At 30.5% G+C, this 25,738-nt stretch overlaps 2 protein-coding genes across 2 annotated transcripts; one reads left to right on the forward strand and one right to left on the reverse strand.

Annotated features, from left to right (window-relative positions):
- Positions 1-2,478, forward strand: LOC107495370 (FCS-Like Zinc finger 10). Its single transcript, XM_021125924.2, has 3 exons — positions 1-112; positions 649-1,728; positions 1,820-2,478. The coding sequence occupies exons 2-3, from the start codon at positions 665-667 to the stop codon at positions 1,977-1,979; spliced, it is 1,224 nt and encodes a 407-aa protein (XP_020981583.2). The 5' UTR covers positions 1-112; positions 649-664; the 3' UTR covers positions 1,980-2,478.
- A 7,124-nt stretch (positions 2,479-9,602) lies between these two features.
- On the reverse strand, positions 9,603-15,028 carry LOC107495246 (probable E3 ubiquitin-protein ligase RZFP34). The gene is given in 10 exon segments (XM_052262545.1): positions 9,603-9,867; positions 10,127-10,238; positions 10,323-10,414; positions 10,534-10,616; positions 10,777-10,817; positions 11,224-11,399; positions 11,812-11,844; positions 11,960-12,019; positions 12,477-12,564; positions 12,653-15,028. Coding segments are annotated over 10 exon segments (993 nt in total). The 5' UTR covers positions 12,841-15,028; the 3' UTR covers positions 9,603-9,747.
- Between the last annotated feature and the right edge of the window lie 10,710 nt (positions 15,029-25,738).

The following is a 25,738-nucleotide window of genomic DNA, read 5'->3' on the forward strand; positions in this document are numbered from 1 at the left end:
ATTGCCTCTGCTTCTCACTGCACAACACAGCACAGCACAACTTTCTCATTCTTATTTACTGCATTTGGGACCTCTTTCTCTCTGAACTTTCTAGACCAAGCACTCTCTGCTGGTGGGTTCTTTCTTCTCTTCTTCTTCTTTCTTTTCTTTTATTATTATTATTATTATTATTATTATTATTATTATTATTTCTTGCTGTTCTTTCTTGTTGATGATTGATTTTGTTGACTCACACTGATTTGGGGTCTTTCATGTTTCTCTGGTATGCATTATTATCATTATTATGCTATCAAACTTTTATTTCATTTTTGCTTTGTAAAATGTTCATTATTTAATCATTTTCTTTGATTATGCATGATAGAAAATGTTTTTTTAGTACTGTTTTAATGCTCTATTAATGCATTTTTGGGGGAAATGAATGAATTGATGTATTTTTTCTATACATGAAATTTCTCTCGAGAACTCTTTGAAACTTTGCTATAGATTTTTACCTATTATTTGTTTAATGTGGCTAACAACAAAGGGTTTTAGTTTCTTTTTCTCACCTTGATGAAGGTCCATGTGCATTATTTATTTTTTCTTAATCCAAATTATGGAGTAAAGTTGGTAGTTGATCAGTTATTCAAACATGTGTGTATTGTTCTTCAGCTGGTGTTCTGAGAAAATGCTGAGGAAGAGGGCAAGATCAATTCATAAGGATCAAAATCACAAGGATCAGAGGACAATGATCTCTGATGCTGATTATGATTGCAATTCATTGGAGGGGACGAACATAAAAAACAGCTCAATTTTCAATGCTCCTCTTGTGTTTGTTGGAATGGGTCAGAGAGGGGTTTTAGATTCTGATTCAGTTAAGAGCCCCACTTCTCCACTAGATTTCACATGGATTTCAAATCTAGGAAACCCTTTTGTTAGGACCCCAAGATCTTCACTCCATGAAGGGAAACAACAAAGGATTTGGGATTGTAACAACAAAGTAGGTTTAGGGATCATAGATTCTTTGGAGTTGGAAGATAATAACTGTTCTGAGTTTTCTGGGAAAATTCTCTTTTCATCAGAGAACAAAAAGCCTAGCCTCACTCCACAGATGATTATCAATGCCCCAAATTGCAGAACATTTGTGGATTCTGTTAAGGTATCTAAGTCCTTGCCAAAAGATTTTTGCAAGCTTCCTTATACTAAGAATAGTGAGGATTCCTCTCACATGGGTAAATTTAATGTTCTTTATGAGATTGGTGAAACCATCCAAGAGCATGCACCTTTTGGGAAAACTAGGTCCTTCTCATTGGACTCTTTCACCCTGATTGATTCCAATGTGGATTCAGATTCTAAGGATTTCGGTTCAAACCGAGAGATCCGTCCTCCTCATTTTATTGGAGGGAGCAAGAATTCAAACACATATCTGCCTGAAGCCGCCTCCATCTGCTCCTCTAATGAGATTGTGAAGTTTCTATCAACTAGTGAGATTGAAAATTCTGAGGACTACACCTGTGTGATCTCGCACGGTCCCAGTCCGAAAACCACTCACATTTTTTGTGACTGCATCTTGAGAACTCATTCCAATGATTTTAAAAACCACTATAATGAAGGGGAGGATAAAGGAGTGTCCTCCATAGTGGAGGACAACATGTTACAGACTCCAATCCAGTGCCCTTCTGGTGATTTCTTAAGTATCTGCTACCATTGCAACAAGAAACTCAAAGAGGGTGAAGATATTTACATATATAGGTAGATTTATTTGTGTTGTATCTCCTATGTTGTTAGATGCTGTTTCTTTGTTTGATATAATTTGATCATTGGCTTCCTTTATGTCCTGCAGAGGTGAAGAGTCGTTTTGCAGTTTAGCTTGCCGTGAGATGGAAATCATGATCGATGAGGCGAGACAGGAATCATCGAATTCAGCTTCTCAAAGCCCTCCGAAGATGGGATATCATGGGGATATTTTTGAGCTAGGCATCCCCACGGCCATTGCGGTATAGAGGCTGCGGCCAGCGGCGCCCTTTTCTGCAATCATCATCAGGTTCACGAGAGTGGTAAACAACACCTGATCATCTGTTCACAAAGTGCTGTTCTTTATGTGCATCTATTAGCAGCCATGGATGATTTTTGTGTGTACATCATTTGTTTACCATTGGTTTTTAAGCTCTCATGGTGTTTGGTGGATGATGGCTATGAATTCAAGATTAATTTTGGTTTATTTCCATGTATAACTGAGATTATATATTATGAAATTTATATGCTAGTCTAGACTAGATTTGTTTTGATGCAGAAAAGAAGGGGTTGATGTTGAAGCCAATTTTTTGTGGCTTATCCCCATAATGAGTTTGCATCTATATATTATTATATTATGATTTAAGAATCAATGTATACCCGCCAAACAAATTGTTGACTATATTGGTATGCTAATTATTTACTGTTGTAGTTTATATCAAGCTACCCCCTTTTGAATCAATGAGAGATGGTTTTTATTGTGGTTTATCACTATTACCCCCTTATGTTTAAGATGCTATGTTGACTCCTATTTTTCCCTTCTCCATCTCATGAGGAATGCAATATTTTTCTTTAAAAACATGCGGATACATGTGGTTATCTTCTAGTACAGTTTTTCTTCTATTTATGTTATTGAAGCGCTTAATTTTCAATCATGTTTAGAAGATAAAAAAATAAAGTAATTTAAAATTATTTGTTAGGGCAATTTACACATATAAAATGATTGAAGAAAATGTTTACGCAAATACAATATTGGTAATTTCTAGGCGTAAATGCAACAAACGCAACTATATATAATCCGCTACACTCTACAGCGGAACTTAATTGCACGTAATCCGTTACAGGGTATTGCAGATTACGTTGAGGGTGGGGTTACTCATAAATCGCTACACCCTATAGCGGTTTATGACCAAATGACTTTTATGCATAATCCGATACAGGGTGTAGCGGATTATGAGTATAGTGGTGTTTATATGTTAGGGTTTAAAACTCATGATGCCAAATGCACGAATTGATACAAAATATAATCGTCATTTGCATTAACTCGTACAAAAATAATACAGGTATAACTATATAACTAATACAGATATAACTGTCACAAGTCGTTAAATAAATAAGTCATAATTCATACATGGATAACTGTCGGAAATTAAGAGAGTCGGACGCTACTGCTAGTCATCGTCAACATCATGATCGCCTCCGAATGGACCAAGTAGGTGCGAGCCTGTGCCACATCGAGTCGGACGCCTAACCCTAGCCGCTCTCCGATCTCCCGGCGGAGCCTCCTGTGCCCAACTCCAAATGCAGATGGTGGCGTCCCCTCCATCCCGAACCAAGTGTCGTACGGGCTGCCTGCGGGCTCATTTAAGTCGACCGGGAGCTGGGTCTCAGGAACCTGGGTCTCAGGCATATCCGCTGGTTGTGGCCTATACTCCGTAGGGTCTGAAGGGCCGCCTGGAATCGGGCTCTGGTACTGATGAACGTCGTCACCCCGTATGAACTCATCAAAATCCGCATAGAACTGGGGTCCACACAACTGATCGTCGAAATCCATGGTGAAAGAAGTGGTAGCAAGATCGGCTAACAGCTGTGTGCTACACCCAGGTAGTACCTGAGAGCTAGATACGTGGGTAAAAGGTGTACCACCCATACTAGCCTCCGCGGTGCCACCAGCATGAGTGTCTGTAGGGTGCTGACGGGACGATCCTGCCTCGTCATCGTGGTGGACGGGTGGTGCTCCTCCACCACGAGCAGCCCGTCGTCTAGCAGAAGATCGACGAAGGCGATGATTTGTCTGGCCTCGGTCATCACCACCAATATGCTCCTCCTGCATCCTGTCGTATAGCCAGCGCCAGTCGCGATCAGTGGCACGTGTACCGATGCATCGTCTCCGCTCCAAACGTCTGTTATCCGGCATATCGAACGCTGGAACTCTAGTCGACGCCTGCGACGACCCTCTGAGTATAGCATCGTCTGGAACCTGGGTCGGCCTGGGGTCGGCGAAAGCAACTCCTGGTAACAGAATCCTATGTGCAACACGGTGCCACCAGTCCAGGTACTCAGGGGATGGACCAGGATCAGGAACTCTCTGGACACTCAACACGGAACGAAGTCGCTCGTCCCAATGCTGATGCCATGTCCTATAGTAAGTGGAAAACTGTCTATCTCCACCCCTGCCGTCCTTACTATGAAGATACTCTATGTTGAGCGCTGGCTCAGGCAAATGCTGTATGTCCTCTAGTTGTGGGAAGACCCTGTCAACCTGATGCCACTCAATAACTGCAAAGTAGATCAGGCTGGTGACAGCCCGCCATAACCCCTTGTGCTCCTCGGTCAGTATCTCCAGATGGATGACTGCTAGTACATCAAGCGAACCATAAGGCTCCCACACAATCTGATAGACAGGAGGCAAGGTCAGCATTATACCAATGTATTCATATAAGTGTGAAAAAAATAATTAAAATAACAACAAACAAAAACAAAATACTTACATCTCGATGAGTCAGTTGATCCAATGCCAGACGATACTGTATAATCTGCCGTTCCTTCCCATCAGAAGAGGGCAAACATGTGGCCCATCTGAGTAGCAGAAATAGTACATAAGTATGTAATTTCAAATGTATAATGTAATAAACTTGAAAGAATGAATGAATTAAAGTATACCTGGATGCCAATGGAAAAGATAAGGCATCATAACCCGGCGGCCTCAGCGTGGAAAACCGCCAAAAGATCCATGACTGTAGCAACTGTAGGGGTCCAGCCAAGTTGGTGACGTTTCTGTTCGCCATCCTGCACATGCATCGGTACAGCCACGCCAATGCAGCAGCGCCCCAGTTATAGCTGCCCATATCGTCAAGTCTCGCCACAAAAGGCAACCAGCGAAGGTGGACTTGATTAGCACTCTTGTCCATGAACAGCTGTGTCGACAGAAGCATCATAATATACGCGCGTGCATATATGCGCACGGTCTCCTCCGAAGCATCCGCTGGTAACACCCTGAATCGTTCATGAAACCATGTGAAGTGGACTGTGTATAACTTTCTCTTATCCGGTGGCGGAAGCTCACCAAATAACTCCTCGGACCACTCCAATGCCGGTCTGGCAGTCTGTCATGCACCCGGAAACAGCCTGGCCATCCACGGACAGCCCGAGCTGGTATGCCATGTCCTGGAGCGTGATAGTACACTCTTCGAATGGCATATGGAAAGTGTGGGTCTCAAGCCGCCACCTCTCAATAAATGCGCTGACCAAAGGTTCATCCAACCAGAACCAATGCGCGTTCAGCCTAGCCAGGTGGTACAACCCAGCCCTCTCTAAGTAAGGTATGATCCTATCATGTAACGGCATATTCTGTTGCCTACGGACGCTATACACACATTGGGTTGGCTGCATTTTCAGAAATAAAGAACACCGGCTTAATTTCTAACAATAACATCACCAACCAAACTATAGCTTGTATTTCTAGTCTTAAGCTACTTGGGTTTTGAAATTACTAATTTACCTCTCTACCTTGACTATTAAATGTTAGATGTCAAAGTTTATATTTCAAATTTTCATTTACAAACCAAAACCTAAATTAAGTCTCTATCTATCTAATTAATGAATCACTTCCTTAATATTGAACAAAATATACATTTATTAAAATAGTGTTTGGAAATACAGACACTTACCTCTGGATCCATGGTTCTGGCTACGTGAGCAACGCCGTCGAGCCGGTACAACCGCCGTTCATCCTCCATTCTTCCAAACTACTCAAATATTTTAAATTTTCTCTCCCTTCTCTCTACTTTCTCTCTCTAACTTTTTTTCTAAAATAACTCAAATGATTTTTGCTACAGCCTCACGCGGTATATATAGACAAACCACTATACTCATAATCCGCTACAGTGCATAAAAGTCAGTTGGTCATAAACTGCTACAGGGTGTAGCGGTTTATGAGTAACCCCGCCCTCAACGTAATCCGCGATACCCTGTAGCGGATTACGTGCAATTAAGTTCCGCTGCAGGGTGTAGCGGATTATATATAGTTGCGTTTGTTGTATTTGCATCTCGAAATTGTCAATGTTGTATTCGCGTAAACGTTTTCTTCAATAATTTTGTATGTGCCCTATTTGTTAATTATAATTTATTTTATTTGTGGGATTTAGTTAATCAGTTCTGCTACATATTTAAGTTTTTTTTGAAGATCAAATCTATTCAAGTTGGTTTAAAACTAACAAAAATTAATTTCATTAGTGAGAATGTATAGACATGCTCTAACTTCCAACGGCATGGCGCATTTCGTCTTGCTCTTCGTGTTCTTTCTTTTTCGTGTTCTTTTTTCTTCTCTTTATACAATTGTTACCTTTTTTTTCTTTTCATTTTTCTGGTATTTTTTGTAATATCATGTATGATTTTTTTTATTTGATTTTTTTCTTTTGTTTTTATTTTTGTTAAGAGGGTAAAATAAGAAAAATTATGAGAATGTGAGACATAAAAAAAGATGACAATGAAGAAGAGGATGAGACGTTTTGAATTAGATAGAATTTATTAGAAAATAACATCGAAATATTTTAATAATACTGAAACTTCTTAATTTTAACATTGAAATTTAATTACAAAAACACAGCTTCTTTAATGTTGCATTTTTATTTTGAATTGTTATTCTTACTTTTTTTTAGGAATATTACTTCTCATATTAGACTTAAATAAACATGTATTATAATTTTATTTAGTTGAATGAATATAGTTTCACACTTATTAGATTAAATTCTTGCCAAAAACTAAAAAAATACCAAAATTTCGTAATTTTGACACTGAAATGTTAAAAAACGAAAAAAAATTTTAATTTTGACATAGAAATGTCTTGTTAATGCCTTCTTATGCTTCAATGACAGATTCTTTTCTTTCTTTACTTGCTAACTAAATATAATGAGAAGGAATATTCTAATTTGATGTTCTAAACTTACTAAGTAATCACGATGATTAAAATAACGAAAAATAAGAGCGGGAAGAGTTGTTGTTTTGAATTGTTATTTTTATTTTTTAAAGAGTATTGTTTCTCATATTAGACTTGAATGAATATGTATTATAATTTTATTTAATTAAATGAATGTAAAAAGTAAATTACATACTAAAAAATCACAAGATAACACCGAAATTACTTGAATGAATATGTTTGTACTATATTAGAATCTTATTTAATTGAATGAATGTATGTTCATACTTATTGGATTGAATTCTTGCAAAAAAAAAATCAAAATTTCTTAATTTTGATACCGAAATGTTACTACAAAAATACAATTTTTTTTAATTTTATATTTTTCACTTCTAATTTTTTTTCTTATGCTCTTATTTCTTTTAAAAGTACTGTTTCTCAATTAGACTTGAATGCACACTTATTGGATTTAAATCTTACATGTGCAAAAATTTAAAAGAGAATGAAGGAGAAAAAAAACTGTGTAATTTATGTATAAGAAAAAAACTGACATTGACGGCGATAACGATGATGATGATGATGGAAGAGGAGGAAAAGGAAGGAGGAAAATAAATTCAAATGAAAAAAAAGGGAGATGGAAGAGGAAGTGGTGACAACGACGACGACGATGACGAAAAAGAAATATGAGGAAAAAAGAAGAGAATAAGAAGAGATAGTAGCACCTGCAATGATGATAATGATAATAATAATGATGATGGAGGAGTAGAAAAAGAAAGGAGGAAAATAAATTCAAATGAGAAAGAAAGGAAGAGGAAGAGGAGGTGGTGGTGACGACGACCAGAACGATGAGGGAAAAGGAGGAGAATAAGAAGAGACGGCAACGATATATGAGAAGAGGCGTAAACAAAAAATACATTATAACAACTTGGTTGGACTTAATTAGATAAATGCTTTTAGAGCAGATGTTAAGTTTACAGATTAAAATTTTTTTATTAAAAATATGAAAAAATTTAAATTTTTAACACATTTGTTTTACATTCTTTAAATAAATATATTTAAAATTTTTGTTAATAATAAATTTATCATAGACATATATTGACTAAATCTTTATTTGTATTTGTTAATTAATTATCATTTATTGTTTTGATGGTCAATTTTAATGGTCATTTAATATTCTTCCTTTCGTATTTATTAATTATTGTTTAAATAACTAAATAATATTATATGTAATAAATATATAATTGTAAATGTTGCATATATGAAATTAAGTTGAACAAAGGCATAAATGTAATTATAGATTTTTTTTTCTAAAGTTAAGAGTGAAACTTAAACTCGTGACTTCTAAGTGAATATTGGAAGGTTATGCCATTTAAATTATAAATTATTTATAACTCGTTATTATATAATTATAGATTTTACATTTATCAAATTATAGATAGATTATTATTTTATTATCTCTTAGCATTACTGCATTGCTGTTAACTTTTATATTTTTTCTTAGCATGATTCAGATGCATCGAGTATTGATTATTAAATGATAACAAGGTCAACTGTCAAGCCCTCAGCAGCGCACAATACTACAACAATTACTTGGCTACATGAAATTTAGTTCAAATTTTGACTGGGCGATTCATGATTAACAAATTACAATAGTTTCCCAATTCAAGCGAATGGAGTGGTGTACGGTGGACCTTCCTTATTTATGTGTGCGAAACTGCGAATTATTTATTTTCTTAAAAGAATTGGTTTTGACGAGGTTACTTTTACCGCTGCAAAATTATAGGGTATTAATAACCGGCAGCTCTATGTAATTAAAATATTCGATTATGTTATATTCATCAATATATTTATATATTAAAATATAAATATATATTAAAAATAAATTAAATTACATATATATTTATATTTAAATACATTAATAACTAATTTTAGTATATAAATATCATTTTTGTAAAATATTAGCTGCATCGCCTAATAAGAAGGTATTAAATCTTTAGTTGTAACAAGCTTTGCATTAAATCATAGCCGTCGAGTAAGTAGTAAATACCTTGGAAAGAAATATTGAAGACCACATTACGAATATTTAAATACATTTTAATCTTAATTATCCAGTTGTAATTTTGAGGAGCTCGCTTTGAAATTGCTATTAAGAGTCAAAATTAGAGACGCGTGTATCCTCAGTAAAACCTCTAAATTTTAAATTATTAAATGACTATTTATTAGCTTCCAATCCAAGATATCTTTGTATCAATTATAAAGTCTGAACTAGAACTACTGCTCTCAAGTCTCATGCACCATACCCCCTCTACACACATACCCCCTCTACACACAGATTTTAGATTTGATATCATCACAAAATAAAAGTGTCACAACTTAAACTTTAAAACCATAAATTCAGAATATTCTATTACATGGCGCATAGGTATACAAAAATAGAACGAGTTGTCCAGCGAAAAATACATAAACCACTAATAACAAACCACTAATAACAAAATATTTACAAGCTAACACAAAAAGTAAAAACTCAGTTCAGTGTTTCACGTAAAGTTGATAACTGAAAGTCATTAAATAATTTGATTGATTTGACTAAATTTTCATCTAATGACTCTCAACTATCAATTTCACGTAAAATCAACTGCACCGAGTTTCCACCAATACAAAAACATTTGGAAAAGCAGCGACTACAACCTAAATTTGTCCTTCCTATTGAATATTGGATCAGCATGCAATTTTCCAATTCCCACAAAGTGCATTACGTCTTCACTTGACATGTTGTTTTCACAGGACTCTCAAGTGAAATCAGATTTAGACTTCCAACTCAAAATATACCCCCACTTGCTTCAGCAGTCTCGGCCTCGGGTCTGTCGTGTGTTGTAGGATTTGCAGTTCAAACATTTTTGAGCCACAAAATGGAACTGAACTCGAGATGTTTTGCAACAATCATTGCACAAGATCCAAACCTGTCGAGCATAACACCATCATACCAGTATTTCATAAAACTGGACTAATGAACTACGCTATGGTGCATCAAATCAACAAGATAATTTGAAGTATAACTCAACATAATTTTACATCACTAATTTAATCTCTCTGCATCAACACCAAGTTTATGTGGGTATATTTAAGTCATTCCTCATAAAACTAGACATCTTAAAACCCTCGAACACAACAAACTTTTCATAGCAGCAACAGAAAGACATGACAGAAACAAACACTGACCATTTTATTCTGATATGGTTCAGGTATCGGTATAGCAGCCATCTCCAAGTCAAATTTCTCCCAAACCTTCGACATATCGCACACCGACTTTGAGCACAGAGGGCATGCATATCTGATGGATATTCAAAAGCAAGGATCAGTAAAATTTTCGGATAGATATTAAAAAAGAAGACAAAGGTAAGTGTCGATTACTCACTTGTAATGTTCTCTCATTTCATCCAAGCAGCTCTTATGGATTGTATGTCCACAGGGCATAACAGTGACATCATTTCTGGATTCAAACAAATACTGCAATAGCAAATTTTGCATGTACTTGTATCAGTCTCCACTCCAGTAATTCAAAGTTCCAAAGAGGTATTATATAAGGAAACATTATGTTTTGACCGTAGAACTTGTAAAAGTATTACCTCAAAACAAACGGGGCAATCATGATGCATTGCTCCTTCAATGCAAGGGTGACTATCTTTTAGCAGGATTGAATAGCAACAACCTACTCAAAATAATTCATCAATGAAAAGACGAAACAGGCATTGCATTGAAAAATTATTCACAATATAATAAGAGTAAAGATGAAGACCCCAAGAATGTAGTGAGAGAAGAGTGTATTAAAATGAAAAATGAGTGTATTAAAATGAATAATATTAACTTACCACACTTGTAGCAGTGGAAGAAATTCTCACGTCCTCCAGTTCTGGATTATAACATTAGATAGAATCAATCAGTTTGAATTTCAATACTGAACACAGTTGATCCACAAAGCAAAATTCTTTAAACCTTCAAGGCATACTTTGCACAAATGTGATATTGTAGTTAAGACACAAAACAAAATGGTACAATAAAGCATCATATCTAGAAACATAAAAAAGAACTAATTTACCAAACGAAGCATAGCACACATTTCCATTTTAGAGAATCTTGTAAAATCAGTGTAGAAAGTGGACTACTACAAATGAAGGACCAAATAAATTTTTGTTTTGTTTCAAAGAGAAGAAAAATTATAAGCTAAATCACCCCACCTCCCCCAAAAAACACCTTCCCTCTCATTTTCTGCAGAGATATTAACAACTGAGAGAACACACTAGATCAGCAGTTCATACCTGCAAATTCCACATCCATCGCAATGATATTGTTGCTTTGATACCTGCTTCAAATGGAAGAAAAACAGATATAAGACGGTAAAACAGTATTAAAGCAGAAGTCTTATGGGGTAAATTAAACATGAAAAAGAAAAGGGAAAGAAGGGTACACCACAATTGATACAGTTCTGCTGCACCTGTAAGCAGAAAAATAAACACACAAAATGAATCAATTAGCAAAATATTGTAATCAATGGTACTGCAGGTTTTCAATGGATGACTAGTTCAATAAGATGAGATGAATTCAATGTTCTCAAAGAAACTCACTTTTCCTAGGAAACATCTTTTAAGTCGTTTTTGTTTTCAAAACTAAAAGGGGAAAAAAAGCCTACAAACCTAAATAAAACATCTGGAGCAAATTTCAAAATCCCCCTTAACAACTGCACCTTTTTTGTTTACTTTATTGTATATGGAGGAGGACTCTCCATTGTTTTTATATACAATTATCACAGTTTCCCCCTAAAACAGTATTTAGATTCTCTGAATTCACTAATTTGTACACTAGACGGAGAAGTACAATTGAAGATGTCAAAGAATTTCTAAACTCACCTCTTGTTCTGTCCCACAAAGTGAACATATCACCTGAAAAGTCATTTCATTAGTATTAAGGACTTTCTTGATCACAATGCTACTAACAGTGGATTAGGCACAAAATAAATTGCACGTTCCGACGGTATCTCCAAACAACTAACCATACCTGTTTGACTTGGTGGCGCGGAATGTCATGTCTAAGTTTCTGGTCAATGCTGATATCATTCTGTTAAACACAAGAAGAAGAAAAGTTTTGAGAAACTGAAGGAATGTTGCATTACATGAATTACATAAAACGAGGATATTTCAAGGGTTTGAATTAAATTCCCATAAGCTAACATTTTTGTTCCCCTGAAAATTTATCTTTTAAAAACTCATTATCAACTAGTACTCAAATATCTACACTTTATAGAAGAGTACACTTCCACTTCTCGTAAGACTATCCAGAGAAAGTAACGAAACATAGGTATTTCTGAACTACAGCAGTTATGTAATAAAACAAATTGGACTTTGAGAGCAGACACAAAAAGAAATACAAACCACCGAAAATTAGAATAGATGTAAATAAAGCATCAAGTAGAGAAAACATATCAAGTTTGGCTGGAATATGAAATACAACGGAAGCTTATCAGCTCCAGAAATAACCAATGTTAAAATATTTGAGATCAAGGGAATTCACTCACTTTTGCCTCATTGTGACAGTGGCGGCAATCAAAAACCTCATTGCAACAAGGGGCCCTGATACAGCATCTTCTCCGATAATGTTGACATCTGCAAACAAAGCCTATTGCTTTAGCAAACAAATAGGGTACATAACACCTCAACTAGAAGGAAAAGAGTATATGAACAAAATATTTACCCGTACTCCATGTATCCTTTCTCACGCAAGTCATTAGTCTTTTCATGATCAGTTGATTGGCTTGATTCTTCCCTATGATCAATCTCTGCATTTGATTCTGTGGCATAAGCGTCTCCCTCTGTCAGATGCTTCATATCATTGCACTCAAACTGCAGTGGCTCAGAGCGCATTACTGCCACCTCTCCCATTATACCTCGGGTAATATTACCAAATATCTAGAAGCAGTGAGTGAGCTTAGGGACCTGCATGTAGGGACAAGTTTAGAAATAATCCTAAAACTTCTAAAGGCATACTCAGTCACCCCATCAAGCCAGGTAAACACCGAATGTATTGTTGCTTTCTTCTACACTGCCGCGGACCAACAACAACACAAATTGAATCATGCAGCTCCAATCAGCAATTGAAAATTAGTCTATCTACAAGAATTCCATATATTACTATAAGTTGGCACTGGGAAACTTGCAGCTGCCAGATGTAAATAGAAACCAACAGCAGAATGATCACTTGATTTCTTGATGAACTCTCGAGTCCCAGTCCCAGAACCAAATCCAACTATAGTTGAGCCAACCAATAGATACTCCAACCTATGTTGAAATCAATAAACCACTCAATCAAAGGCATCTCAAAAAATAATTAAAAAAATAGCACATGTGTCGATTTTTATTGTCCATGAAGGACAATCCTACCTTAATAGGCAGAAGTGTATTGGATTCCACCTGAACAGATAATCCTACCTGAACAGACACTTAACAATAGCAATTACCTAACAGAACTTCATATCTCCAGCACCTTGGTGGATTCCTTGTCTTATTAGAAATTTTCTCTTCTTTACATAGTTAGCTAGGTCACTTGGCAGTTGACACTGAAGAACTCGTTCACTGCCAAGACAATAACCAAGGGTAGGTTATCGATATTGGGGGTGCAGCAGCAGGGTCGTTTCTTCTACTAGCCTAGACAAAAATGAAGGCTGGAAGAAGAAAGAAGGAAGATTGGCACGGAAGAGAGCAGGTCAACTATTCAAATGTGAGGTCAAACAATGGGCGTAGCATCAAGCCAACCTTTTCACTATTAATTGTGGGTGGGGCAGAGAAACAATAGGATAGTTTCTACAGATCAGGCGAAAGGCGAGCTCCAGTTACAAACTTCACATCATCAAAACTGGCTTCAGGCTGTATCGAACTCGTGTAGCATATAACGAACCATAAGGTAGCATAAGTATAAGGACACGGCTATAAGACTTCAAGCTGCATCTCACAACAGATTACAAGCTGCATCTCACAACATGGCTAAAGCAACAAAAGATCTAATCGCCACTCACCCCTTCAAAATAATAACTACCAATGTCCCTGCAAGTCCTAGTATCTGCAACTGGATGCTTCACTTTCTTGCAAACTGCATTTCCCTGCAAAAAACTTCTTCATCGAAGCTTTCTAAACTACAAAACATGTTCGGATTTCCGTCTGAAACTCCAAAACCATGGTCAGAGCAAAGCCTTGAGCCCAAACCACGATTTGGACATTTCCAAACGGAACCAAACATGCCAAATCACTCATCCAAGTTCATCCTCCTAAATTGTGAACCTCTCAACCTTTCACTGTCTCACATATATCCCTATTCTTTATATAAGATTCCCAACTATCTTAACCTGAATAATTTAAACACATATACTTCTTATATATAAGCCTTGAAAGCTCAAACCTCCCTTAATGTTCCTCTCCTTTCTCAATGTTGAAGGTGCTTATTCCAAACGTAATACCCTATAGAATTACGTCATTGACTATCACTAAAAAATGTCCCTCTCCATCTCACTAAGTAAAAGTAATAGCTTCTAAGATCATAAACGAGTATCTTAACCGCAGAGCACAACATGGTAATCAGCTAAATAGAGTTGATCATGTCACAACCAACACAAGCAACAGCTAAAAATCTAAAATTTCACAGAATTCACGACTCGCATTATTTAGAATCAGAACCTCAAACAGAACAGCATACAAAAATTAGAGAGAGAAAAGAAACACATGCACGTTACCTACAGAAAATAACGCAAATAATACACAAAACAAGTGACAGGAGTAAACACAGATGAAATAATTGAAATTCAAGGAATCAGCAATAGAATTTGACAGAAAACAACAACGAACTTTCAGCTCCCGAACGGCGACCGTGATCGGCGTTAACAATCGATCAACACGGTTTTCTTAAAACTTTTTTTTCTGTGCTCCAATTCGAACCTTCGAACAAATCACTTTTTTCCCCCTGATATGAGAAGGATCGAAATCGAAGCGCTATTTATAGACCTAGTTTTTTCTTTCGAGAGGGTTCGAAATTGACCAATTCTGTACGAAAACGATGAACGTAACAAATAAAAACAAAATTGAAAAATAGAAATTCTGATTTTTGAAAGCGAACGAAAATGACACGGTATGGTCAGCTAGTGACAGCTATTATATCCATTTTTGTCTGAAATTCCGATTTTGCCCCTGAAAATATCTTATCGGAACGTATGGGACACCATTTATTCTGGTGACGTGTCGTCAGGATTTGCCTCAAATTGCGTGTAGATTCTCTATCTGTGGTCAGACATAGGAGTGGCAAAGTGGGCAGACCCGTCCGTCCTGTCAAAGTCTATCCCATAAACGGGACGATCGGTCCGTTTCGTCAATTAAAATGGATTTAAAATGCTAACTTGTTTCGTTTTATAGTAAATTGGCGGGCTAGCTTGTTTTACTTTTTCTTTTAAAAAAATAAAATTTATTAAAATTAACCAAAAAATAATAACTAAAAAATAAAATATAAATAAAAATAATCAAATTATAATATAATTTTTTTATTATTTTTTTTAATTTTTAACTTCAATAAAATTGTGCAAAATAATATTTGTCAATAGAATCATCTTTATTTTAAAAAATAAGTCACATAATTTGAGCATATATACAAAATTGTAAAATAAAAAAAGAATAAAAACAAAAAATAAAAAATATTTAAAAATTCTATAATTAATAATTTTATAATAGTAATCACTCTTTTATTTAATAAAAGAATAAAAATAAAAATTTTCGGCCCGATGGACCAACTCGCTCCGCCAAAATCTACTAATTTAATAGTGCGGGTTTGGCAAATTTTTTTAAATTGACAGACTCTAAATCCTAGCTCAATCTACCTTTTTTAGCGAGTTTAGCAGATCGATCTGACGAAGTCGATGCTTTTTGTCACTCCTAATCAAACATATTTCTAACTTCCGGATAAAGGAACAGAATTTACCAACCAGTCATCAGAATAAAGATAAAAGATGTAGCCTGATTTGTGTTATCATGGTGAGTTGTTTTAAATTTATTAAATATTATTTATTTATTTTTTTAATAATTTTAAGTATAATGTTAAAGACATTATTGTACTCATTATATTTTAAATGAATTTTAATTATTATATTTTAAATAAATTTTAATAATTAGAAGGGAGAAAACTACTAGCTTGAATTTATTGTAGAAGGTGATAGAATGAAATCACATCATCTTTTATACTATGAGTTTGGTTTACTTTATATACAAGTTACAGTAAATAAATAAGCTTGAGTACGAACCATTGAATCTAATTACAACTCAAGTTCAATGTTGTATTTAGTGAATTATTTAAGGTACTCAAGTCATCACACGATGAATTTATACTTAGTCCGTCAATCATAAGCCCATAATTTGGAGCAAAAATTCTCAAACGGGTTAGTTCAACCATTTACGTTTCAATATGTAAATTATATGGGTTAATTTTTAAATTTTGTTTATTTATAGACTTAAACCGTGTATGGTTAGCTCGATAAATTATATAAATCGTCAGGCTTATTTTTTATTTTTTTTAAATAGATAAAAAAATTTGATTTTAGACTAAGAAAATTTTTAAAAATGAAAAAAACAAACTATTTTTAGTGAGTAGATTAGGTCTTTAGGTTATATTAGGATAAATATTGAAAAAAACGTTAGATTAAAAAAATAAATTAATTAATTAATTAATCATCCATTTAATCCGTTATTTTTTAAGTTGATCAAGTTTTCTCTATTTAATTCGAAAACTAAACAGATTTAATTTTAAAAATAAAATTCTATTCCTTCAAAACACATAAACAAACTAACTCATTTTAATGGCTATACTTAAAAGTTCACTTCTAATATTTGTTAAGAAAGCAACTCGATTTGACCATAAATAAAGTGACTCCAGCCAATTTTGTTGATTACTGGTAGAGAATCCATAAATAAAATTTCTCAAATAATCTATGAAAAATACTTATGTATTCCATAAAAATATAGTAAACATGTTTAAATCGTAAGAATTATTATAGAGAATATGTATTATCATGATTATACTGTAGAAGACCGTAGGAGACTAGGAGTAATTCTTTTTAAAGGATTTTGATTTTGGTGAAGTAATGAGATACATTCATATTTTATTGTCGAATATTCAACTATTCTCATTTGAGGTAAAGAATTTAAAGATAATTGCCATATTTAAATCAATATCTTAGCTCTTCAATCAAATTTGTGTATTTCAAAGAGGTTGTGAATTTGTGATATCTTGATATAAAATTCAAAATTCATGTGTTTATATCATCGTTTATATACTATCATCTCTAAAATTGTTTAACATTGGTCTCTAGATAAGGGTGTGGAATTGATCTAGCGATAAATTCATCATTTTGCTGGGTATTAAGAGCTTTTTCACAGCACGACTCTATGTGTATAATAGTTTGTTCCTTGTGAGTTAATGAGTGATAAAAAATTAAACTAACTTCTGCTGAGAAAAAAAAAAACAAAAATGTATGAGAAGAGAAGAAAATACATAAAAAAAGAAAAATAATTACAATTGATACCATATTAAAAAGAGAAAAAACTAATTTAGATTTATTATTGAATAAAAGGAATAAAATTATGTAATCTCCGTCTCTCTCAACGTACTACTGTCATTATTATTAAACTATTTTTTTCACTTTAATTTATGATAATAATAAAAAAAATTTATGATTCATAAATTTAATTTAAAAGAATATATAAATTTGATTATAATTTTAGTTTATATTTTAATTTTATCTATATAATTTTTTAATCAAAAAATACATGACACAATATTCTTTTGTCTAATACTCTTTCAGTTTTATTAACTATTGTCTGAGTACATTATTATTTCATGTAACACGTTATTTGCATAAACATGCTATGGTAGTATATGTGAATGAAAAACATTCAATTAATATTTCTCATAAAATATAAAAATTTAAAGATTATTTTTAGTTAATTGAAAATTTAATGAAAAACTTTAATTTAATATGTCTCTTTGTCTACTTTTTTTTTTATATATTTCAACAAAACTTACAAATTATTATACATGAAAATTATCAATGTTTTGAAAAAGTTCTTTATTATTAATATTACCAACTATATTTTATTCAAATATAGATGAAGATAATCATCACCGTTTCCTTATCAATAGTTATCGGCGTTATTGATGCTACGGCTGATCTAAAGTAGGTGAAGAGAATAGTCTAATCTAAACGTATATATCGGTTTGAGATTTTTGAGTTATTGTTTTATTATTTATTATTCCACATTGAAGGATAAGTATATCCTTACATGTAAATACGTAACTCATTGTCTAATACACTTTTTCTTTATTTCAAACGCGTATCCACGAGACAGTAGAAGACTATATAGGACAAATTTACGTAACAACAAAAGGAAGATGATGTATATGACTGTTTTATAGTTCTCATCCATATTCCCTTGATATAATAGAATAATATCAGCGATCATTATTACTGCTGAGAAAAAAAACAAAAATGCATCAGAAGAGATGAAAATACATAAAAAAAGGAAAATAATTATAATTGATACCATATTAAGAAGAAAAAAAACTAATTTGGATTTATTATTGAATAAAAGGAATAAAATTCTGTAATCTCCGTCTCTCTCAACGTACTGTCTCTCTCAACGTACCATCTGTCATTGTTATTAAACTATTTTTTCACTTTAATTTATGATAATAATAAAAAAGTTTCATGATTCATAAATTTAATTTAATAGAATATATAAATTTGATTATAATTTTAGTTTATATTTTAATTTTATCTATATAATTTTTTAATAAAAAATACATGACACACTATTCTTTTGTTTAATACTCTTTCAGTTTTATTAACTATTGTCTGAGTACATTATTATTTTATGTAACACGTTATTTGCATAAACATACTATAGTAGTATATGTGAATGAAAAACTTTAAATTAATATGTCTAATAAAATATAAAAATTTAAAGATTGTTTGTAGTTAATTGAAAATTTAATGAAAAACCTTAATTTAATATGTCTCTTTGTCTACTTTTTTTTTTATATATATTTCAACAGAACTTACAAATTATTATACATGAAAATTACCAATGTTTTGAAAAAGTTCTTTATTATTAATATTACCAACTATATTTTATCCAAATATAGATGAAGATAATCATCACCGTTTTCTTATCAATAGTTATCGGCGTTATTGCTGCTACGGCTGATCCAAAGTAGGTGAAAGAAATAGTCTAATCTAAACATATATATCGGTTTGAGATTTTTGAGTTATTGTTTTATTATTTATTATTCCACATTAAAGGATAAGTATATCCTTACATGTAAATATGTAACTCATTGTCTAATACACTTTTTCTTTGTTTCAAACGCGTATCCACGAGATAGTAGAAGATTATACAGGACAAATTTACGTGGCAACAAAAGGGAGATAATGTATATGATTGTTCTATAGTTCTCATCCATATTCCCTTGATATAATAGAATAATATCAGGGATCATTAAAATTAAAATTTAATTATTTTATTAATTTTTATAATTTTATTAATTTTTTAATTAAACTTTTATATATTTTAATTTAATTTTTTACTAATATTTTTTAATTTAATTTTTATCAATAAAAAATATTTAAAATAACTGTATTCTATTAAAAAATAAATAATACAATATTATTTTTATCGTTTGTTCCTTGTGAGTTGTTGAGTGATAAAAAATTAAACTAACTTCTGCTGAGAAAAAAAAATGCATGAGAAGAGAAGAAAATACATAAAAAAGGAAAATAATTATAATTGATACCATATTAAAAAGAGAAAAAACTAATTTGGATTTATTATTGAATAAAAGGAATAAAATCATGTAATCTCCGTCTCTCTCAACGTACTGTCTCTCTCAAGGTACTATCTGTCATTGTTATTAAACTATTTTTTTCACTTTAATTTTTGATAATAATAAAAAAGTTTTATGATTCATAAATTTAATTTAATAAAATATATAAATTTGATTATAATTTTAGTTTAAATTTTAATTTTATCTATATAATTTTTTAATCAAAAAATACATGACACGATATTCTTTTGTTTAATACTCTTTCAGTTTTATTTACTATTGTCTGAGTACATTATTATTTCATGTAACACGTTATTTGCATAAACATGCTATGGTAGTATATGTGAATGAAAAACCTTAAATTAATGTCTCATAAAATTGTTTTTAGTTATAATTTAATATGTCTATTTGTCTACTTTTTTTTATATATTTCAACAGAACTTACAAATTATTATACATAAAAATTACCAATGTTTTGAAAAAGTTCTTTATTATTAATATTACCAACTATATTTTATCCAAATATAGATGAAGATAATCATCACCGTTTCCTTATCAATAGTTATCGGCGTTATTGCTGCTACGACTGATCTAAAGTAGGTGAAAGGAATAGTATAATCTAAACGTATATATCGGTTTGAGATTTTTGAGTTATTGTTTTATTATTTATTATTCCACATTGAAGGATAAGTATATCCTTACATGTAAATATGTAATTCATTGTCTAATACACTTTTTCTTTATTTCAAACGCGTATCCACGAGACAGTAGAAGACTATATAGGACAAATTTACGTGACAATAAAAGGAAGATGATGTATATGACTGTTTTATAGTTCTCATCCATATTCCCTTGATATAATAGAATAATATCAGCGATCATTAAAATTAAAATTTAATTATTTTATTAATTTTTATAATTTTATTAATTTTTTAATTAAACTTTTATATATTTTAATTTAATTTTTTACTAATATTTTTTTAATTTAATTTTTATCATTAAAAAATATTTAAAATAACTGTATTCATCACCTAACAATAAATAATATATCAATTCACCTATGCATCTCCCCCTTCCCTCCCTTTTAACGTGAAGATATTAAAAAAAGTTATTGTGCAAATTATTAAATTTCTTTATTCATATATTTAGTGTTAAATAATTATTTTCATCACTTTTCTACTATTGTTTCGAAATGCCAAATTAAAATGTCTAATTTTTTACGATTATCATGTTTATTCAAATGGAAAATAATTGATTCTTTATTCTATTGTCTCTCAAACTATTCTACTACATGTAACACGTTATTTGCATAAACATGCTAAATTAAAAATTTAATGAAAAACCTTAATTTAATATGTCTCTTTGTCTACTTTTTTTTATATATTTCAACAGAACTTACAAATTATTATACATGAAAATTACCAATGTTTTGAAAAAGTTCTTTATTATTAATATTACCAACTATATTTTATCCAAATATAGATGAAGATAATCATCACCGTTTCCTTATCAATAGTTATCGGCGTTATTGCTGCTACGGCTGATCTAAAGTAGGTGAAAGGAATAATCTAATCTAAACGTATATATCGGTTTGAGATTTTTGAGTTATTGTTTTATTATTTATTATTCCACATTGAAGGATAAGTATATCCTTACATGCAAATATGCAACTCATTGTCTAATACACTTTTTCTTTGTTTCAAACGCGTATCCACGAGACAGTAGAAGATTATATAGGACAAATTTACGTGACAACAAAAGGAAGATGATGTATATGACTGTTTTATAGTTCTCATCCATATTCCCTTGATATAATAGAATAATATCAGGGATCATTAAAATTAAAATTTAATTATTTTATTAATTTTTATAATTTTATTAATTTTTTAATTAAACTTTTATATATTTTAATTTAATTTTTTACTAATATTTTTTTAATTTAATTTTTATCATTAAAAAATATTTAAAATAACTGTATTCGTTTAAAAAATAAATAATACAATAGTATTTTTATCGTTTGTTTCTTGTGAGTTGTTGAGTGATAAAAAATTAAACTAACTTCTGCTGAGAAAAAAAAATGCATGAGAAGAGAAGAAAATACATAAAAAGGGAAAATAATTACAATTGATACCATATTAAAAAGAGAAAAAACTAATTTGGATTTATTATTGAATAAAATGAATATAATCATGTAATTTCTGTCTCTCTCAACGTACTATCTGTCATTGTTATTAAACTATTTTTTTCACTTTAATTTATGATAATAATAAAAAAGTTTCATGATTCATAAATTTAATTTAATAAAATATATAAATTTGATTATAATTTTAGTTTATATTTTAATGTTATCTATATAATTTTTTAATCAAAAAATTCATGACACAATATTCTTTTGTCTAATACTCTTTCAGTTTTATTAACTATTGTCTGAGTACATTATTATTTCATGTAACACGTTATTTGCATAAACATGCTAAATTGAAAGTTTAATGAAAAACCTTAATTTAATATGTCTCTTTGTCTATTTTTTTTATATATATTTCAACAGATTTTACAAATTATTATACATGAAAATTACCAATGTTTTGAAAAAGTTCTTTATTATTATTATTACCAACTATATTTTATCCAAATATAGATGAAGATAATCATCACCGTTTCCTTATTAATAGTTATCGACGTTATTGCTGCTACAGCTGATCTAAAGTAGGTGAAAGGAATAGTCTAATCTAAACGTATATATCGGTTTGAGATTTTTGAGTTATTGTTTTATTATTTATTATTCCACATTGAAGGATAAGTATATCCTTACATGTAAATATGCAACTCATTGTCTAATACATTTTTTTGTCTAGTATATTTTTTCTTTTTTATCATTAAAAAATATTTAAAATAAATGTATTCTATTAAAAAATAAATAATACAATATTATTTTTATCCTTGTATATTCTTTGTGTACTTTTTTTAATTTTATTAATTATCGTAAAGTACATCATTATTCCATGTAACATGTTATTTGCATAAACATGCTGTAGTAATACATGTGAATGAAATATATCAAATTAATATATCGCAAAATATACAAATTTAAAGATTGTTTTGAGTTAATTGAAAATTCAAATACCACTTTAAAATATATAAAAAAAAATTCAAATATTTGTTTAATATTATTAGTATTCTTTATCTACTATTTTTTTTATATTTTAATAAAACTTACTAATTATTACACATAAAAGTTATCAGTGTTTCCAAAAATTTGTTTATTATTATTACAACTATATTTTAGCTAAATCTGACTCATATTCACATGAGATAAAGATTTAAGACTAAATGAAGATAATCATCACCGTTTTTTTATCAATAGTTATTGGCGCTATTGCTGTTACAGTTGATCTAAAGTAGATGGAAGGAATGGTATAATTTAGACATATATATCGATTTGAGACTTAGTTATTGTTTTATTATTTATTATTTCACATTAAAGAATAAGTACGTCCTTACATGTAGATATACAACTCATTATTTAATATACTTCTATCTTTATTTTAAACGTGTATTCATGAAACATTAGATGAATATGCAGGACAAATTTACGTGGCAACAAAAGGAAGATGATGTATATGTCTGTTCCATAATTTCATGCATATTTCCTTGATATAATAGAAGAATATCAGGAGTCATTAAAATTTAAGTTTAATTATTTTATTAATTTTTATAATATTATTAAATTTTTAATTACTTTTTTATTATATTTTTTAATTAAATTTTTATTATTAAAAATATTTAAAATAATAGAATATTCTATTAAAAAATAAATAATATAATATTTTTTTTATCATTGTGTACTCTTTTAATTTTATTAATTATTGCCGAGTACATCATTGTTCCATGTAACAGGTTATTTGCATAAACATGTTATGGTAGTACATGTGAATGAAATATATCAAATTAATATGTGTCGCAAAATATACACAAATTTAAAATTTTGTTTTGAGTTAATTAAAAATTTAAATATCATTTTTAAAATATCTTAAAAAAATTTCAGATGCTTGTTTAATATTGTTAGTATTCTTTATCTACTACTTTTTTATATATATATATTTCAATAAAACTTATTGATTATTATACATGAAAATTAGTAGTATTTCCAAAAACTGGTTTATTATTATTACAAATATATTTTATCCTAACATGTCTCGTATTCACATGAGATAAATATTTAAGAATAGACAAAAATAATCATCATTATTTTTTTATTAATGGTTATCGGCGTTATTGTTGTTACAACTGATCTAAAGTAGGTGAAACGAATAGTCTCATCTAAATATAAGTATGTCCTTACATGTAAATATGCAACTCATTACTTAATACACTGTTCTCTTTGCTTTAAACACGTATTCATGAAGCAGTGGACGAATATGCACAACAAATTTACGTGACAACAAAAGGAAGATGTTGTATATGACTGTTCTCATGCATATTTCCTTCATATGATAGAAGAATATTAAGGGTTCTTAAAATTTAAGTTTAATTATTTTATTAATTTTTATAATTTTATTACATTTTTAATTAATTTTTTATTTTTTAAAATAAATAACACAATATTTTTTATCGTTATGTATTCTTTTAATTTTATTAATTATTGCCAAGTATATCATTACCCGTTATTTGCATAAACATACTACGGTAGTACATGTGAATGAAATATATCAAATTAATATGTGTCCAAAATATACAAATTTAAATATTATTTTGAGTTAATTGAAAATTTAAATATCAAATATATAAAAAAATTTTAGATACTTGTTTAATATTGTTAGTATTCTTTATCTATTTTTTTTATATTTCAATAAACTTACTAATTATTATACATACAAATTATTATTGTTTCCAAAAACTCGTTTATTATTATTACAACTATATTTTATTCAAACATGTCTTGTATTCACATGAGATAAAGATTTAAAGACTAGATCAAGATAATCATCAACATTTTTTTATCAATAGTTACTAGGGCTACTGCTACAGCTGATTCAAAGTACGTGAAAAGGATGACTGATCTAATCTGAACATATATATCAGTTTGAGTTATTGTTTTATTATTTATTATTATTTTGTAACAAAAGATAAGTATCTCCTTATGCTACAGCTGATTCAAAGTATGTGAAAAGAATGATTGATCTAATCTGAACATATATATCGGTTTGAGTTATTATTTTATTATTTATTATTATTTTGCAACAAAAGATAAGTATCTCCTTATGCTACACCTGATTCAAAGTACGTGAAAAGAATGACGAATCTAATCTGAACATATATATCGGTTTGAGTTATTGTTTTATTATTTATTATTATTTTATAACAAAGGATAAGTATCTCCTTACATGTAAATGTGCAACTTATTATTTGATACACTTTTTTCTTTATTTCAAAAGTTTATCCATAAAGCAGTGGACGAAGTGAAAATTCATGAAATATGTAGGACGAATTTACGTGACAATAAAAGGAAGATAATGTATATTGGTTGGTCCATAGTTTTCATGCATATTTTTTTAAGTAGTTTTTGCATTGAGATTTTAAGATGGAGATGAAAAGTCTGATACTCAATATTATGTTTGTTAATTCTGATATTAAAATTTTATTATTTCAGCATCTTTAAAAAGTAAGAATATAGAGTATTAGAATTTTTTATTAGGATAGAGACTGAAACTTTAATAATATTTTATACATAAAATATCTTTGTTTTAATTAATTAATTTTAACTTTATTTGTTGTGTAAATTAAATTAGAGTTTCATTCTTATTTCAATATTTGTCTCTCACTTTACACCAAACGTAATACTAAGACTTATTTCAGTCTCTCCCTCTTAGTCTTTATCTTTCAGTCTCTATCTCTCTACCAAACACTACTTTAATATAATATAATAATACT

Source organism: Arachis duranensis, chromosome 6, assembly GCF_000817695.3.
Source record: "Arachis duranensis cultivar V14167 chromosome 6, aradu.V14167.gnm2.J7QH, whole genome shotgun sequence".
In the NCBI taxonomy this organism is placed as follows: domain Eukaryota; kingdom Viridiplantae; phylum Streptophyta; class Magnoliopsida; order Fabales; family Fabaceae; genus Arachis; species Arachis duranensis.